The sequence below is a fragment of the Furipterus horrens genome, unplaced genomic scaffold (genome assembly GCF_987537825.1).
Source record: "Furipterus horrens unplaced genomic scaffold, mFurHor1.1.pri manual_scaffold_4, whole genome shotgun sequence".
In the NCBI taxonomy this organism is placed as follows: Eukaryota; Metazoa; Chordata; class Mammalia; order Chiroptera; family Furipteridae; genus Furipterus; species Furipterus horrens.
The window spans coordinates 62965520-62985393 of record NW_028327174.1 but is presented as its reverse complement, the minus strand read 5'-3'; the positions used below and the strand labels follow the sequence as shown (position 1 = coordinate 62985393).

The 19874-nt window shown below is 34.5% G+C and overlaps 1 protein-coding gene across 4 annotated transcripts in view; it reads right to left on the bottom strand.

Moving 5' to 3' along the window:
* MSRB3 (methionine sulfoxide reductase B3) overlaps positions 1–19874 on the bottom strand; it is a 273055-nt gene that overhangs the window by 207397 nt on the left and 45784 nt on the right. For all 4 annotated transcript variants that reach the window (XR_016510495.1, XR_016510494.1, XM_090273565.1 and 1 more), the window contains 2 exons: positions 10478–10586; positions 8761–8838 (listed from right to left, as the gene is read on the bottom strand). Coding sequence is in view for 2 of the 4 variants with exons in the window: in XM_090273565.1 (XP_090129691.1) it covers positions 8761–8838; positions 10478–10586 (187 nt within the window). In the remaining 2 variants the exon portion in view is untranslated. The remainder of the gene's footprint in view (positions 1–8760; positions 8839–10477; positions 10587–19874) is intronic.

The window sequence follows — 19874 nt, the reverse complement described above, 5'->3', positions numbered from 1 at the left end:
AGGGAAAAGGTGAGCATTTTATACCAGTTTATTTTATTGTTTTTGTTATTTTTCTAGCATTCTGAGTTCACTACTTAGTTCAGTTATTTTAAATCTTTCTTATTTTAATAAAACTATTTTACTACAAACTTTTCTTTTCGTATGACTTTGAATAGCTGACCTTACTTTTTTGTCACTTTTTGCTCTTTTCGATGTTTCTGTGTAAAAGGTCCCAGCCATAGACATTTTTGTCTCTCCCTTAGTGAGGATAAGTACACCTCTGCAGTTGCAAGCTATGCTATTGTTGATATAATTCACCAAAAGTAAGTTCCATAAGTGGTCTACAGAAATGCTTTGGGAAGTGTGGTAGAGGATAATTAAGGGAGTCAATAACCAAATATCTATTTATACTTCATATCAACAGGAATCATTTAACTCTGATGTCTGTTTTTCTAAACAATTTAACAAATAGTTAAGTACCAAGAATATGGAAAGTTCTCTGCCCATTTAGATGAAGGTTACAAAAACCTTAAGTCATGACCTGTTCTCTCAAGTTTATAGACTTGAAAATAATTATTGTATTAAAACTCTCAATTACTCATCTAAGTCACATTATTTGGGGAATTTAGAATCCAGACTCAATTTTTTAAAAATTACTCAACAGAAACTAAAAATATTGTGGATGAGATGGATCACTGAGTCAAACAATCTATTATAAAACATGTGGTAATGTTGGAGTCAACGTTGATTTTGAGAACTTTAGATTTGCATGCTGTTTATACTTTACCATATAAATTTATTTAAAGCTGAACTGTATTTAAAATGCTTACATTGTATCTTTATACCTTGAATATGTTTATGTAATTATTTCCTGTGATATCATAGCTCTATGAGTTAGAAAGAGTTGACATTATTCTTACCATTTTACAGGTGAGGAAAATGAGATGGATTGTTTCAGTAACTTCCTTATGTTTATGCAGCAAATCTGTGCTAGAACTTTACAACCCTGTTTCCACTTGGTACTCTGGATGGCTTCTGTACTTTTCTTTGATAACGTTATATGATGGGTCACTTTTCCAGGTGTATAAGATACACTGAAGACATGTATCTCAATGAAAATTCTTGCAGTTCTTATTTAATCAGTGATCACATTTTGAAAAAAAGGATTATTTATTTACAAGAAGGGCAGCTTTATAAATTGCCTCAGAAGAAATTGCTAAAATTAGTACATTATTTACATTATTTTTTATAAACTATTCAATATCTTTAAGCAATTTCAAAGTTTGTGAGGTGGAATAAACATTCATGAATTTTCTGACTTGTGATATCTTCTGATTACATAAATAAATTTACATAATTTATAGATAAAACTTTTGCTTATTATGTTTCCCAACTTACCCTAACTATCCATTCTAATTCACTAAGAAGCTATTTCTGTGTATTTTCAGACAATTACTAAAGAAACAGGATTGTGATTTAGGTAGTATAAGGCAAGATTGCGCTTCCCCCACTTTTCTTCCCCCAAAACACATATACATACACACACACTCATGCTCACACTTTCGGCTATCCAGGAATTTTATGTGTAAGTATTGTTTCAATTTTTCTACATGTATGTGTATATAACTTTTTTAAATTATTTATATTAGAGAAAGAGGAAGGAGAGAGGGGAGACAGGGGAGTGAGAGCAAGAGAGAGCGAGAGAGGGAGACAGAGAGAGAGAAAGACTGATTTGTTATCCCACCCATTTATGCATCATTGGTTGAGTCTTATATGTGCCCTGACCGGGGATTGAACCCACAACCTTGGCTTATTAAACAACTCTCTAACCAACTCAGCTACCTGGCAAGGGCTATAACTTTTAAATAGAATGATGAAGTTATAAGAATTTTTGCACATTGTTAAACTTTGAATCATGCCTTGACATATTTTTCCGATTTCTTGAAATGGAGCTGTTCTTTCCTTTATTTTATGCTATACTTTTATGCTATTTATGCTTCTCTCTTTTTTTCCCTAGTGGTTTAATGAGTCAAGCATTCACAATGTTTTCTGCTCCGTATCTTTGCCAGTAACTCCAGGAAGTACTTTTCTTTCAATCTAGCTGTGGTCTTGTCCTGAGCTTTCAGATGAAATGAATATTGAAAAGTAACTCCCTCTGTTACAGATACTTTTCCTGTAAATCACTGTATGTGGAGACAAGACAGGAAGGGTAAATGGGATGAGAGAAGTCAATTTTATATTCTCTTTAAAATAATACATGATATTTCAATACAACAAAAGTTTAAGCCACTACTGAGAAATGTAGTTCATTATAGAGTGATTTCCTTGTACTAAAAAGCTTACTGTGTTAAAGAACTTAGAATGAGGTGAAGGGCAATTCAAATCTCTTAAATTCAAGTTAAATGCACTTTGTTAAAGATTAAGAAACATTTGCTGGAATTATGAGCAATTTCCAACTAGAGTTTTATAAAAAGAGAACTTGAAATTAAGTTCAGGTTACCCTCCTTAGCAGAATTCCATAGTGACAATGGTTTATGAGTAAATATCATAGGGATAGCATTTTAAAGGGCTGAAAAAATTGATTTTGAATAGAGTAAGAATAGAAAATTATCTCTCCTGCCCCCTTGTTCTCTCACCCTCCCTGCTTTTACATTTCTCCATTCACCGCTGCCCCACCCCCGCCCACCCCTGCCCCAACACACACACACCATTATATCAGAAGGGGAAAAGATTATGTTGAAAGTCTTCTTTAGTGGTAAATGGAGTAACATACACTGAATAGCACAGTTGAGTAAATTGTGTGTGGCACTGAACTGGAATTTCTTCAGTGAAAGGGCTTATGTTCTTAAAGAGTTGAAAAACGGCTTAAATTTTCTAGTAGCCTAGAATAAAATTGCACAGGAGGCTCATGTGAAATGTAGCATGTGTGAATAGTTTTGCAGCAGAGTTCCATTTGAAATATAGCAACACAGCTGGAGCAGTGACTCATCACACTAATATATACTGTTAACAGACAGACTCTCTCTAATAAAGCCTGCACTTTCTCACATTATAAGGAATTTCTTAGGCTGTTGTGATAGTATGACTTGTTCCTAAAACTTGGTCAGGCCACTTGAATTTAACATTGGTAGAATACCTACTGTATACTAGGAAATTTTCTGCATTTAGTTCTTACACCTGTTTGGTTTTATTTTCCCAATTTTATAGGTAATGAATATGGGGTCGCACATCTGGGCTAATATTCAACTGTTCCCATCAACTCTTTCTACCAGTTGCTTTCAACCCATGCATGGGTATTCTGATTGTTTGGTGAAAATTAAGATACAAAGAAATTTTAAGACAGGAGAAATGACAGTTAAAATAGCTCATGTTTGTTGGCCTCAACTGTGTCATGAAAAAAGAAATCCAAAAGAAAAAAATAAAAAGAGGTAAAAATTTGGAATACAGCTACTTGAGAAAATGTAATGGAGAGTTAATAAATGAAAATAAAATGCTCTTCGGTTTCAATAACTAGAATCCTACCCGTGTATCCAGCTGCTGTCCTACCTCACAGATGTTGAAAGGCCTTATGGCTTACTTAACATTGGCTACTTCTTCCTGTCAGGATTCCAGGGGGTTTCCCTAAGGATAACAATCAGCCGGAACCTGAGTCCTCCTTGATGATCTGCCATGATGGATCTATTTACTTTTGGGTCAGCACCCCCCTACACACACTTTTAGAATAGTCTTCAATTTTCCACTTAAGTACTATGACAAATACAGGTTTTTTAAGGAATTCAGTGTGTGGGTTCCATTTGTTCCCATTGCACTGAGCAGAATAACCAGACTAGAGTGACCAAGGTAAAATATTAAAACTTTATTTTCCTAAGATTCTTTAGCTTTTGTCTCTTCTAAAACTAGAGTCTTACTATTCCAAATCCATTTTTATACTAGCTATGTGCTCTTCACACGGCACTTGTCTCTCAATTTCTTCATCTATAAAGTGTTATTATACAGATTAAAAGACAATATATAAAAAGCACTTAGAAGGCATCTGATAAGTAGCTATATAAGTGTTAGCTCTTGTATTATCATCATCACTATCAATGAACCTATATAAAATAAGCTATTAATTCAGCATACGGTCTCATAAGTAAATGTATACAGAATAAAAACTGTCCTATGTCACTCCTCAAAGTCTTAAAGTTATCAGGAGCTGATTATACATGAATATATTGGAAAATACTGAGGTTTATCAGCTAACAAAGAAAGAAGTTCCCACTGAGGCTGTTACATCCATTTTTCCTTCTCTTTTCACCCCTAGAAATCTATCTTGTACACTGTTAGGGCTTACTTCCCATTTTCATCATGCTCTTGTCTTACTCAAAATTTCTCCACAATCTGTCTGACAGTGTTCAGGCATGAATCTGATCAACAAACAAGTATTTAGTGATTACGATGACATGCCAGGTACTAGAGATATAAATATGACTAAGACATAGCCTCGCCACTGTGGAGTTCACTTACTAGTGGGCAGACAGGCATATAAACAGATCATTGCAACAGAGTTGAATGTGCAATGATAGAAGTGCATACAAGGTACTATGTCAGCAGAGATAAGGGACAACAAAGTTCACTCTGGAAGGCTCAGGTAGGGCTTCATGGAGGAAAAGATGCCAGGGCTTAAAGGATTCCAACCAGGAGTTGTAATGTCTTCTCTGGTATTCAATGGCTTCCTCAATGGGTGCCCTTTAGTCCTCCAGCCATATCTCCCATTACTCCCCACTTCTATTGGACCAGTCTCCTAATTATTTCTTTAAAAAATCTACTTCTCATCCTATCTCCAATTCTTCTTCTTACATGGCATTCTCTATCAGGCATCCCCTACCTAGGAAAAACTAAACCCTTCTCTCTGCCTGATAAAATGTGGTTTCATGTGCTTTGATGCAACCATATACCTTCCTATTATACAAGAAAGCACTTCCAACAGGCATAATCAGATAGAAACTGACATTATCTTTCCATATTTATAATTGATTATTGTGTTTTTTTTATCACTCCAACAAAACTATAAGTACTTTAAGGAGAAAATAGATCATAGGTTTGTTTCACAACACCTGGCAAAGTGTCAGCCAAAGCAAAATACAAGTGGTCATATATACTTTTTGAATTAAATTATTTCACCAATGCCTTCCCTGGTTTATCTGATGTGCAATAAATTCATTTTATGAAATTTTAGAAGTTCAAATAACCAGAGGAGAGAACATTTTTACTTCTGTCAGTTAATTTACTAACTGAAAATCGGTAGTACTATATGAGATGTAAACTAGCTTGGTAGAATTTGTGAATGTGAAGAAAATGTGAACCATGGAATAAATTACACATGTGGTCTACAAGCAGCCTGTGAATAAGGTTCTTGTACTTGGTAAGCAGTAAGAAAGCAGTATATTGTTGAGTGGGAATATACTTAGGGTAAAGTATGAAAATGAAATAAGAATAATTGACTGGCCTTTTTTTGTAAGGAAGTTTTATATATGTGTGTGTATATATATATCAGTCAAGTAAATGAAGAGGATTATACAAATGTGTGAATGTATACACACACACTATGAGTATGAATAACAGAAATGGCAGTTAGGAAAATAACCTTTCCATATTGCTAATGATTAGGCATTTTCAAATTCAGCACTTCTTTCTTTTTTCTTTTTATTTCCTATATTTCCCTTACACTGTTATTTTCCCATATTTTTCAGCTATTTAGTCTTTTTCTGCCTAATTTTTTTCCTTCACTTCCTGCTAACAAAACTCCACATGCCTTCCCTTTCTCTTACACACACACCCCCCTCAACTGTTTCCTACAATCTGTATTCAAAGTATAAAACCAGTTATCTCAAGAGGATATCTGATAGTGATGCCACTGATGCACTAGACCAGCAATTTTCAACCAATGTGCTGCAAGAATTTTTAAAGCAGGCAATACCTGACTATTTAGTTAGGAGCACCGACCTCTTTTCCCTTAGACTGTCAAATTTTAAAAATGACAACAGCCAATACAATAGCCGTCTAGTGTGACTGAATCAAAATTATACCTATTTTTTGTCAGATTGGCAAAAAATATATATTTGGGGTGTTCCACAGAATTTTAGTAATTAGTAATTTAGTAATTAGTTTATGGTTGAAGATCACTGACTTAGAAGGTAGATTTCCAGAAAATTCCAGAAGGTGGATTTCTGGGAAGTTGCATTATTGTGACACTACTTCTCTGGTATATTGTAAGCTACAGACATGCCCTCTCTGAGAGTCTAGATCTCAGCCCCAAGGAGAGGAAGGTTGGAGGGTAGGGGTTGCAGGGGAAACTTTTCCTTGGGCTATATCTCAGCCCTAGGGGTTATGATTACTCCTTACATTTGTTATTTCTGTATTCTTTAAATTTTCTATTTGCTTCTCACTAGACAATCTCTCATTACCACAATCCTCTGCTATAGGTGATAATTCTTTATATTAAACCTTCATGTTCCGATTACTGTGTGGTTTCTCTATCCAGAATGGGTGCTGACTAATACATACTTCCTCATATATTTTAAAATACCAACTAAAATATCTTATCAAAAATTTAAATAACTGAAAAAGATAAATTTTATGGTGTTCTATGTATAAATTACAAGCTTAAAAAAATTTTTTTAACTTAGAGCTGTGTATTTAGATCATTTAATGAATGGAAAAAACCACCATGTAACCTAACTTGCAAAGGCAGCCCTATTTGTCATATCTGTCAACCAAATCAGGCTTATTACCTGTCCCCCCAAAAAAGACTTTAATTTTTTCAATTTAAATAAATACATAAATATGTTGATACATATTCTTATGACAACCATCTCACTTGAGCAGACCAGTAGAAAATGGAGAGACAGGCAACAGATGCGAAGATAAACAAGCAGGCTGAGCCTTACCAGTTCAATATTTGTGCCTTAGATATTTTACCCTGGGACAATAAATCATAGTATGATTTGGGATGGGTAAAAGATAGGACATATTTTGTGAAGTGGGAGAAGGGTGATTATGATATAGGAGATAGAAAGGAAGATGTGGCCGACTAGAGACTCTCTCAGAAACATCAGTTTCAGCAAAGTGTGCATATAGTTGAGGACCAGAAAAATGATTCCCTCAAAACTTTTTGTGTCCTGTGGTCCCTGGAAAGGTCTCCAGTATGAAGACAGTAACACCAAATCAACGAATTACTATTCCACTGAAGAGACTAAAGCAGGGATACTGCCCCCACCCCCCACCCCAGCCACAAAAAAACAAAAACTGACAGGAAACCAAGTAAGGACAATATTTTTAAGGGGAATAACAATATTAAGCCATATTCCATAAAAAGTTAGAAAACAGAAGCTTTCCCTACAATAATGCTTAAGGAAATAGAGGCAATATCACATCAAATGTGAAAATCCCTGACCCCCGCCAGGACCTATGTTTGGATAAGGGTCTTGCTTTTAGTTTTTGTAACTCAAAATCTTCCATGGGTTAAATCTTTCATTTACAGTGGTTCTATTTCTTATTTAAAACAGTAAGTTTTCCTCAGACCCATTACTTTACTGAATCACATGATAAGAAAAGAGGTGGAGAATCTTAAACAAAAAGCAAAGGGGATGTGGCCAATTTTTACCATTTGAGATATTTTTTACAAGTTTAACATGGCTCAGCAACTATCTTAAGTGTTGTATCAACTATATGACACAAGCTAAAGGTATTGAAATATAAGGATGTGTGTTTTCTGAGAGGAAATGGGTGACAACCTGAAGGGCTGGTGTTTTAACACGAAGAATAAATACCTATGAAATCAGAATGATTCTCAACCAACAATAATGTACAAAAAAGTTTATGCAAGGTAAGAAGGGTTTAATTTATTTTTTAATTTTTCAAGGAAACTACTGTTTCCTGTTATTTCTAAAAATATCTGTAAATGTTAGTGTTTTAAAAAGGAAACATTTATGGAGAGATACTATGTTTTACATGCTACATGTGTTAATTCTTGTTTGTTCATTTCCCCTAAGAAATTTGTAATTCTGTTATAAATACATAACATTTACTCTCACTTAGGGTTTCTGTCTTTTTATTTCCCCAAATCAGCATCCCCATGGGAAGTACATGGCTTTTAGGATTTTCTCCACCTAAATAAATAAATTTTTGGTAAAGATTTTCCTTTCTTGAATAAGATTCATAATCTCCAAAATACAATATCTGAATTAACTGTTTTGGTGGAAAAGTCTATATGCACTGACTATTTTGTAGTAAATTATGGAAATCTTTAAAATAAAGATTTCAACCAATGCAAAAACTGTTAGGCTCATATTATGTAATTTGCTTACATATGTACAAGTATCTGCTATAATTCCCATGTTACTTTCAATACAGGTATTACCCCTCATTGCAGAAGCATGAACAATCAAATTGGTGAATATTATTCAATCTGAAGGATACACATGAATAACTTCCGTTATAGTCCAATAAATAAATTTAGGGCCATCACTTGCTGATTGAAAATTCATTAACTACAGAAATATTTTTATGCTCACCAAAATCTCTTTTGTAGCTCTGCTAAGAATCATGTTTATTGCGATGAACAAGTTAATATTGAGTATCTTGAAGATATAAATGGTGCAATAACAACAATTTCGTTTTTGTGGGTGAGAAACAGAAATAAGACAATTTAGTAATGTAAAGAGTCTAATATGAACAAACAATAACTAGTTTGTTGCCATCTGTGATATGGCCATATCCACAGGTTTTTAGCATACTTACTTGAACAATGGAGCTCCACAAACAACACACTTGTATATTCCCAGATCTTTGTGATGTGTATATTCTCCTTCGAAGGCACTGATAAACAATAAACAGAGCATTAAAAATTTAAGTAAAGTTAGCATTATTTCTACGGAATGTATTTGCTTAAAATATTTCTATAATAAATCTTTCAAGAGCTTTTTGTCCTATAATGAGAACAGACCAAACATATGGAAATCCGAACATTACTAATATATTTCAAATCTTTATAATAAAACGTGCATATAAGTACTCCAAACTAGTGCAGGTTAAATAAATAAATATATATGTGTATATATATATTTATTATATTAAGCCATGTAGTTATGTAACACTTAGGAAAAAATCCTATTAAAAAAATAAAGCCTGTAGTTCAGATTCACAGGAAAAAAACATTATTACATAAGATTTTTGCTACTCTACAGTGTCCAAGAGTATATACCAGAAAATGCAGAAGGATCCAAAGACTTCCAGTGGAAGGAGTCTCATTTTTTTGGTTTGAAAAGGAATATTGCAGCTTTAAGGGAATATTTTTCTAAGTTAACAATCTTAAAGGCTAGGAGGTCATTCAGCTAATACAAATCAGCTGTGCTAGCCCAACAAAAAGTCTATGTGCTCTGCAGCTTGTTTTTATTATCCTTTCACCCTCTTTATGAGGTCCAATTTTTTTATAAACAGAATTTTTAAGAATGACCTAATCTTTAGTTGTTTGTGTGCATTAAATCATTTTGCTAGTCATGTACACAACAGGACGGGTAGAAGTCCTCCTGGGCTGAGAATGAAGTCCACCCCTGGCTCACTGTGTAGTAAGGGTGGACTTTGTCAGAGATTCAACACTTGGTTAATTCAGTAAACAGTATCCACTGTGACAGGAAGAGAGTGTTGCCTATTAACAAGAACCCCATGTGTGGTAAAGAGCTCTTTCACTTCCTGAATGAAAACAAGAAGTTACATCATTAATAAATTTGGATCAGAGGTAAGTTACGGCCTTATGCCAAGCTCCATTGTATAAATTAGACAACAAAATGGTTGGACCTTGGCAAGTTACCTGTGAGCTGGAATCAGCTGAGAGAGACTTTATTCACTAAAAAGTCTTGGAAGTGAACAAACTCTTTTTTCAGGACTCGGGGCGAACTTCCAGGGACCAAAGCCATGTGAGGGCAGTTATTGAAAATTTTTGACATTCCAACCACAAATGAGCCAATAAATACTTTCTCCACATGTGCTTCAAAAAGAAATTGGAGTGGGGTAGAAAGGAACTAAATTATGCTACCTTCTTTTTGCAGCCAAAACGTCTATACTTACAATGGCCACCTTCAAAATTTCAGCATCCTGGCATAGTGCCATGTCCCTCATGGTTTTGCTTACTGTGATGTCTTCCCAAAAAATGTACCTAAATCGCTATTACTTCCACACATTTTGTAGTAAACTAAAAACAGGCCCTTAATAAAAGCCTTGTGACTTTACATAAGATAGAGTGTTCATTAAATGGGGGAAAGAATAAATAAAACTTAGTCTTAACCTAAACAATTCCATTTTCAAACCTTTTCAAGGATCCTAATTTGTAGTCTTTAGCAAATAAGTGTAGAATTCTTTGAATTAAATGTCAAGGAAGAGGATTCAAAGCAGAGGGGGTGGGGCTGGGGTGAAGAAACACAGCTCTTGCTTAATGACTTTTTCTTACAGTTCACCTTACCTTTCGGTCCCTTTCTCCTGAGTGACATGGTACTGCAGGGGTGTTAGCCGCTTCCTCAGTTCCTGCTGGGAAAAGACCACCTTACAGTTCTTTTTATCCCCACATGACCCTGGGAAGAGAAAGGATATGGGAGAAGGAGGCTTTTTAGTTTGAATCCTAAATAATTGCTTTGGCCGGCCGCCGCAGCACAGCTTGTGCAGTCGATTGCCAGTGACCAGATCAGTCCCTAATGCACAAACTTACCTGAACTGCCCCTGGTTTTTTCTCTCAGTTTAATAATAATAATAATAAAGGTTTCTCAAGATTCAGGTGATTGCACGGGAGCACTGACAATGTGGTGCAGCCAAAACTGCTCACGTGATAGTAAAAACTCACTGAACAATCATGGGGTGGTAGGACATGCTTTATGTCTCCAACACCCTGAAATTCTTTTTTCAAATGAATTTTAAAAGTATAACTCTATTTAGCCCTGTCTGGTGTGGCTCAGTGGACTGAGCGCTGGCCTGTGAACCAAAGGATCGCCAGTTCAATTCCCAGTCAGGATGCACGCCTGGGTAGCGGGTCAGGTCCCCAGTTGGGGGGGTGCGCAAGAGGCAACCACACATTGATGTTGCTCTCTCCTTCTCTTTCTCCCTCCCTCCCCCTCTCTCTAAAAATAGATAAATAAAATCTTTTCTTTTTTTTAATGTATAACTCTATTTACACTGTATATATAAGATGATGGGCATATTATGTTACACAATAATTCTCCATTCAATAATTTTGCATCTTAGTAGAGAGTACCTTGAAACCTACACCATTCAATTTCCATTCTGGGTATTGTAAATACCATCTTTTTTTTTTTTTTTTTTAATGCGAAAGATATATTTTCCCCAACTAGGAACTGTTGTTCTCTGTGATTCTGTCAAATACTTTACTAGGTACTGTAGAGTTCTTGAAAACAAATGTCTCTTTAAAGACTGTATCTTATCACGTTAAACAGGCAGCAAGAAACTTTTAATAGACTCCAGGAACAGGCATTTACGCTAATGCAGATTCAAGAAGTTCCAAAGAAAGGGTGATAAAAATAGGGAGGTGGAAAGACAAAGAGAAGAGGAAAAGTGAATGTGATTTTACTTAGAGACCCAATTTTTCATTTTGCAAAGCATATCTAGGAACACTTCACTGATTAAGTGTATTTGAATGGTGAAATAATTTTAATGTGATTCTAATAACAATGGCAGCTTTTATTTCAACCTATACAGACTGCAGTAAAATGTTCAGACAACACCTGTTTATATGTAGTATTTTATTTTACCTGAACAATGAATGAAAAGAAATATAACTCCAGGACAAGGCAACCTTACTGGCTGCAGTAAAACTGCTTTTCTTTGCCATCCATCACAGGGAAAAAGAGGCTTACAGATGGCCCTACCTGAAAAATGTTTTGAAATTACTAAAAGAAAGCTTGCTCGGTTTCCTGAATATTAAACTCAACTTCTTTTGAAATATAAAGAAATATGATTGAGGAGTAAAAATGTTTTGTAGTTCTTTTAATTTCAAGGCATCTAATGTTCATATGTGAGTTCACTGAAATTTAACTAGGAGAAAATTAACTAACCAGTTACCCTGATGATGGGATGGAAGAAGGCTATCAGCTTCCAGATCCAGGGCCACCAAGACAGACTGGTTGATTCTCCAGGAGAAAATATGGAGGCAGGAAAAGAGCCAACAGAGGCAAACAAAAAGATGTACCTTGGAATACGCCTGTGGGTTGTCAGAGAATGCCTCTCGTGACGCTACACAATACATGTTGGCCCTGCTCTGGCCTGGAAAGATCCTCAGGAAAAGCTGACCCATCCTTGCGCCCCTACACACTCCCCATATTACACTGGGCTTTATCCAAACACCTACTACTTACACTGTTAATATTTTCCAAGGGGTAGATAGAAATGTTTCCCTGGGAAATGATTGTCATGTCAGAACAAGCCTCTCCACAGCTTGAATGCAGACTGCTCTTTCTTAAATAATCAGGTGACCATGATGGGCCCCTTTCTGTTCAATTCACTACAGACTTCTTAGATGTTATCTTTTTGTTTTTATTTATTTGTTGGAAGAGTTGCATCTTTGTCGATTTTGTTTCAAAAGAAATCATTAATTGAAACATTTTCACGACAAAATATGTTGGTTAAACTTATTTTTCCCAATGACATGGATAGTTAAAATCTGTACAATTAGAATTAAACAATTCTGTCCAAAATATTTTTGTTAATATATGTTCATTCATACAAAAAGACCAATTGTGTTCCCAAAGTTGAGAGAACTAAGCTACCCATCTGTATGTCATTTAGTACAAGAGAAGCAACTGCAGGTTTAAATTACATGGTATTGGATTGCAATTTCCTAACATTGGATGCTTTTCTGCTTTTTTACCTTGAGTCATTTACTAAGGAGTGTTCATAAAAAGTAGCTTAAAGCACAGATGCTTGCAAATCGTTTAGGCAAAGATGTTTCTCTCTTTCTCATTCTCCCTCTCTCAAAAATCTCTCTTTACTGGAGAAAAAGAATAAAAGTGTTGGTCGGTATTGACAAACCATGTCAAGTATTTGTATAAGGAGAAAAGGTAAAATTGAAAACATCTGATTGAAGTAAATAATACAAACATAAAAGCTTTACTGGTGAATGAAGGGTACTGAAGAGACTTTATTTCATAGATTAGAAATTACTTTTGATCTAAACATTCTTAAAAACAGATTATTTTCAACTATGAACCATCTCATTAACTGTGCTACAGAGACCTCGTTTTAATGGCAAGCTTTGAAAGGGTACTGCTGTACTCTTTTGTTACTCTCCATCTTATTTGGGAGGGGGACCGAGATTTCATTCCAGCTTTCTTTGTTTGTCTTTCAAGAACCACTAAAGCAGTATTCACACAAATTTTGTAGGAATGTGCCCTATGTCATAGCCTACAAATTATTTGGTTTTGGTGCACTTAAAGGTCATCTTCCAAATTAGCAAAATTTTCCTACATCCTGGCTTTTCAACCTTAAATATAAATATTGTTTCCTAACTGTAAGTGAGGTTTGTTCTTTAAGAAATGCTAGTGCTTATTTAAAGTTGTCAACTTTGTACATTTTTATTTTTTGGTCATAATATATTCCCAAAATAATTAGGCTTTTAAAGTGTACCTAATAGCAAAAGGACATATATGTCAACTAGAAACTATTGTGATTTTATATGAAAAATCAATGAGAAGTTAGTCAGAGTTTAATAAATTTCTTGCCACATAGTTTAATAGTAATATACTTCCTGGACAACTGAAAGCTATACTGTTACATTAGTTCTTTGCATCATAACAAAAAATTGGCATATACAGGATGGGGCAAAGTAGGTTTACAGTTGTATGTGAAACACAGTTTATTCTTGTATTATTATTTAATAATTATTGTATTATTTTCCATATGAACAATTGTTAACCAACTTCTGGCCCACCCTGTATAAACACAAAAAGGCTTCACTTTTGTCTCTGATTTCCCTTCTTCCTATCAGACTCACTTTTTTAAGGTCATATGGTACCACTGTTAAATTTTGAAGAAATCCTTTCATTTTGAAATTCTAAAATAATTGATTGGATGCTTTCTCTTTAATATCTTCACTTAGGTACTATAATTTTCTTATTACACAGGGTAATTTAACATTAGTATTATGTGACATCTGTTCGATGATCTCTAAATTGGCTTAGAAGTATGTTAAGGAAAGATTTTTCCCTTTATTTAAATATTTAATAGAGTACTTTGAAGGCAGAAGTGAGGGTGTGTGTCTGTGTGTGTGTGTGTGTGTGTGTGTGTGTGTGTATATATATATATATATATATATATATATATATATATATATATATATTTGCAACACAAAGTACATTTGAGGGGGAAATACTGCCACTTTGGAAACTAAGCACAACATCGTTCCCTGCAGTTACTTTGGTATAGATAAGATCCATCATGGACCCAAACCGAGAGTATTTATTAACTGAAATATGCCCAAAGTCTCTTTTTATATTAAGGCTTCTTCTATGTTGTTGCCTCAAAGGCAGTATTGTCTTGAAGCTTTAATGGGAAGCTTTTGCTCTAAGTAAGTTTATTAACTTACAGCAAGAGTCCATGTTCTGGCTCTGCTTCCCAGTCATGCGACCTTAGGCAAGGCAGTCTCTCTGACTTGGTACTGCCACCCTCACAGGTCTGCCCTAAGGATCACAGCAATTAAACACTGTCTGAATAAATACAATATTACATTATCATTCTGATTAGAATAAATTCTGAAGTTAAAACTGTATTCTAAAAGGTAGCCAGGTCAGGTATTTCAGCGCCTGCAGTATTTTATTGGTAATTATTTATCTATAATAATTCCCTCAGAATAGGATTTTACTCATATTATCATATTAAATGATAAAAATAGGAATTGAAGGGAAAAAACCCTAAAATTTAGTGCCTACTGTGTGCCAGGCCCATTGCTAGGCACTTTTATATAATCTATATTTAATCCTCTCAGTAATTCTAGGAGGTAGATGTCATGCTTATTTTACAGATACAGAAACTGAGGTTCAGCCCTGGCTGGTGTGGCTCAGTGGACTGAGCACCAGCCTGCAAACTGAAAGGTCGCCGGTTCAATTCCAAGTCAGGGCACATGCCTAGGTTGTGGGCCCGATCTCCAGTTGGGGGTTTGCGACAGGCAACCAATCAATGTTTCTCTCACACATCGATGTTTCTCTACCTCTCTTTCTCCCTCCCTTCCCCTCTCTCTAAAAGTAAATAAATAAAAAAAATTTAAAAAAAGAAAGAAACTGAGGTTTAATATAACTTACTAAAGACAAAAAAGAAAATAGGTACATAGACTCAAACTCAGGACTGTCTGACTACAAAGCCAATGATCATTATATTTTCTGTGAGGAAAAAATATGCTTCCACTCACTCCTTTAATTATGCGATAACTTTCAGCTTAAAAACTATCACTAACAACTTAAGATGATAAGGGAGGAAAGTTAGAATCGCCACAGCACATCCGGAAAAAATAAATACATTTGTCTATTAGCTAATGTCTGTTTTCCCTGTGTTCATTCCTTCAGCATAGGTTCAAACAGGATTCTCACAAAGTCTATAAAATGTTGAAAAAGGCTTTATAACTTCCTGTTAAGAAGTAAATCAGATCTGTTACCTAAATCTTAAAGCACTTTTAAGTCATAAATCTTATATTTCAGTGTGAAAAATCAAAACAAAACCTAAAGGTCCCATAACATTAATTTTGTTTCTAAGATCAGAAAATAAAACACTATTAAATATTTTCCCAATAAGTGAATAGAAGATAACAAGGTTATTTTGTTTTGCTTTGCATTTACCAGGTTAAAACAGTAAAATTGATGTTGAAATATTTTGCTACTATATTTTTAAATAATATACTTTAATTTTCACAAATACATTATAATTTTCAGCCAGTTATTAATTTGTCAAATTAGAAATCTGAACAAAATTTTATTCCCGATATACTAGTGCTGGGAATCCCTAAATAAGTGGGCATATATAAAGCCGTATCTAGTCCATTTTAAAAATAAAATGTAAAATATAGTCCATAAACCATTTTTCCTGTTTGTTTGTTTTACATGCCAATAATTCAATAAAGGCTTTAAGAAAAAATTGCAAAGCATAGAGAAGAAAACCTCCATGCCTGTAAAGCATGACTAATTCTTCTGATTTTTTTTTTCTCAAAGTAGACCTATGTTGGAAAAACATTCCTAAGATCAATACATAATCTAAGATGTCGTGACACTATTGCTTACAGTACTCTGATTTCCATGAAACTAGGGTTTCAGATCTTACTTTGAACCACTGATCCAAATTTTTTTCTTATTTTTTAAAATGGGTGTAATTGTTCTTTTTAAAACGTTTTTATTAAATTTATTGGGGTGACAAATATTGAGTATTTACAGAGTGCTGGGCACTGTACTAAGTAAAATATACTCATTCATTCATTCAATAATTATTTATTGAGCAGCTGTTATATGCTGGCATTATTCTAAGTACTTGGGATATACCATAAACAAAATTAAGGTTAAACTTTTGTGAAGCTCCCATAAAGGCAGCAGGAGTAAAGGAAGGCAGACAAAACATAATTAAAAAGAAGTAGGTTAGGGCCCTGGCTTCTGTGGATCAGTGGATTGAGCATCGGCCTGCGAGCGAAGTGTTGCTGGTTCAATTCCCAGTCAGGGCACATGCCTGGGTTGCATGCCAGGTCCCCAGTTGGGGGCGCGTGAGAGGCAACCACACATTGATGCTTCCCTTTCTTTCTCTCTCCCTTCCCATCACTCTGAAAGTAAATAAATAAAATCTAAAAAATAATAATAATAAAAGCTAACAATAGAAAATATATTTTTTTAAAAAGAAGTAGGTTATATAGCCTGCTAGAAGGTGATAAGTATATGAAGAAAAAAAATCTAAGTAGAACAAAGAGGACTGGGAGTGCTAGAAGTAAGAGCTGTGAAGTTACAGAAATGGTCAACGTAGGTCTCACTGGGAAGATGACATATGAGCAAAGCCTGAAGGAAGAAAGGAAGTTGGTTGTGCTAATATCTGAAGGAAGTGCTTTCTGAGCACACATCGGAAATAACCAATGCAAGAGGTGAATACACTAAGAAGTTCATACTCCAGCGGTGGAGACAAAACAGGTAACTGTAATACACCTGCTAAAACTTGAATATGAATGGAGTAGATAAGTGACAATTTAAACATGCAAAGAATAGATGTTTAAACCAGGAAATTTGTAATTATGTATATCACTACAGTGTCTCACAGTACTTTTTTTTTTTTTTTTTTTTACTTCCAAGAGAAATCTCACTGAATATCCTTTTAGCAAAGTGCTATACTCAAGATAGCTTTCAGAGAGTGTCCAGCTGAACTTTGAATAGAAATCAGAGTGCAGGCTCTGCTAATTTACTCACTTTCAGGTTCTAGATTATCATTCCCAATCTGGAATCACATGTAAGAAGACATCCAATAGATGCTTTACAGGTTAAATTTCTGATGGGCCTAGACAGCAAAATCCTTTGACCAAACAATGCTTTCACCCTTCTGAACCACTTCACTAACTCTCCCCTTCAGAGTAATCTTGTAGGTGATGGCAGGAAACATGTATAACGTAAGAAAACACAAAATTAGTACCTCAATTTAGTTTCCACTTTTTACAAACATTTTAATTTTCACCTTCAGATTCAGTTTAATTTCATCTGTCCTCCAAGTCCAAAATATAACACAAAGAAAATAAAACTCCAGGTCTTAGGAGTCAGAAAACAGACAACTGTCTATCTTTAAGATAAAGATCTTTCTCTTCTATATGTGAGAAATATCAGAAATTTGTCACAAAAATAATAATATTTCATGCCTTTTTTGCAATTTTTCTATTATTTCATTTCTATGGATCAGTTTCAGTTATATCCTATTGATATATGCACAGAGTTCTAACTAACATCAGTGAACATTATAAGCATGCCAAGTCAACCTACCATTTTAAACTTCTTGAATTAAACAAGACCCTATATTTTAGTGGTGCTTAGTTGAATGATAGCATTGGTCTTCTGGTTTCCATAATGAAGGTTTGAACAGGTAAACTGAGAAATATTTTCAAGAAAGTAAATACCCTGATAAATTTACCGCTATTCTGTTCCCTCCTTTCATCTGTGTGCCCTTAGGATTAGTGTATTTAATCTGAAGGGTACTATTTACACAGGCTAATAAAGCATTTTGCAATTATTCTCAAATGTCTTCAGTTATTTCTGCTTTATTTTCCCAGATTATTAATTCTTTGAAGATATAAACTGTCGAGTCTAATATTAATTCGTACTTTCTGCAACTACTTATTGAACATTGATAATGAATCAAGAACTTTGATGAGCACTGAAAAGTTAAAAATGAATAAGCCAAGGCTTCTGCCCTGGGAACCTAACAGAAAGATAAGAAAAACAATACGATGTTCAGTCTTGGAGTAAAATTACATGCAAAGTTTGTGTAAAGAAAGTTAACAAAGAAGACATTAACACTCTTAAACTTTGTCCACCTAGACTGACTCCATCCAGTTATAACTGGGATATGGAATACTCACATAATTTGCAGAAAGAGTCTAAAGGATCAGAGAGATTCTAACAGGGAAGAAAATTCCATCTAGGCAAGTTGAGAGATACAGCATGATCTAATGTGTACGGTGTAAAGATGCTAAGTATCCTTGTCCTGATGAAAGGAATGTAGAGTCCTTCTGATAAATGGTATCAGCTAACTTAAGCATAAAACAGCCAGAATAAAATATAGATTCAGATTTGTTAAGGGGAGAAATTGAAGAGCTGATAAATAAGGAAGTTTTTAAATTAAGGGGTATATGTGCAAACATTTTCTCACTATAAAGCAATGGGAGTGAATATATTTTCCACAGCATGTAAAGCCTATTAATGACTTAAAATTCTAGCCTTTAATAGTAAGCTCTCATTTGTGAGACTGCAGGATTTTCTTGAGAGGGGACAATGGGGAGCTTTGCTGCTATGTTCATCCTGATGAAACGTTCACCTGAATGTCTCTGTAAGATGGAAACCACATTTTACATATCTGTCTTTTACATGTGTGTTACAAATTTTTAATTTTTGAATTTATATGTAGTAGTAATTTTATCAGCATTCTTTAGGTAAAAAAAAAAAAAAAAAACTAAAGCGTACGTATCAACTCCTCAAAATGTAATGCAAATACCAAGAGCAATGATTTTGATATTAATGTGGACCATAAAGCCTAGAGTTTAGGAAAATATTTAAAACATGTCTTGATCCAAAAAGCATTTTCTGTGTTGCAAGGCATTTGAGTAAAAAAAAAGAACTTTTAAAGGCATTTCCATCATCAAATGACAGTAGTGGAAGAGAAAGTCATTTAACTTCAAGTCTATCTGATTGCATGTGAAATGTCTGACAAAGTTGGAGTTCCCTGTTTTTAATTTTTTTTTCCAGTATGGGTCTTCACTAGAACATCATAGCCCATACAGAAAAAAAAAAAAATTAAAAACAGACAGGCTCATTTCCATTCTACATTTCACATGCAATCAAAAAGACTTGCAAAAAATAGCTTTCTCTTCCATGCTCCCTTGCCCCCTCGGGAACACAGACTGCAAGGAAGATGAGAGGTAACCACCCACAGAAAGGAAGGAAGGGAGCCCTCTCTTAGATTTTTATGCAGAATTTTATTTAAATATAACATTAAATATTCATTAGAAAAAAACTAAAATTTTTATTGTCTAAGAGCTCAGCTTTATAAGTTTCTAAAAATTACACTGTTGCCCAAATCAAATTCAAAATTAATTAATTAAGTATAAGCAGAAAACAAGTCTGCAATTGCTACTCAAT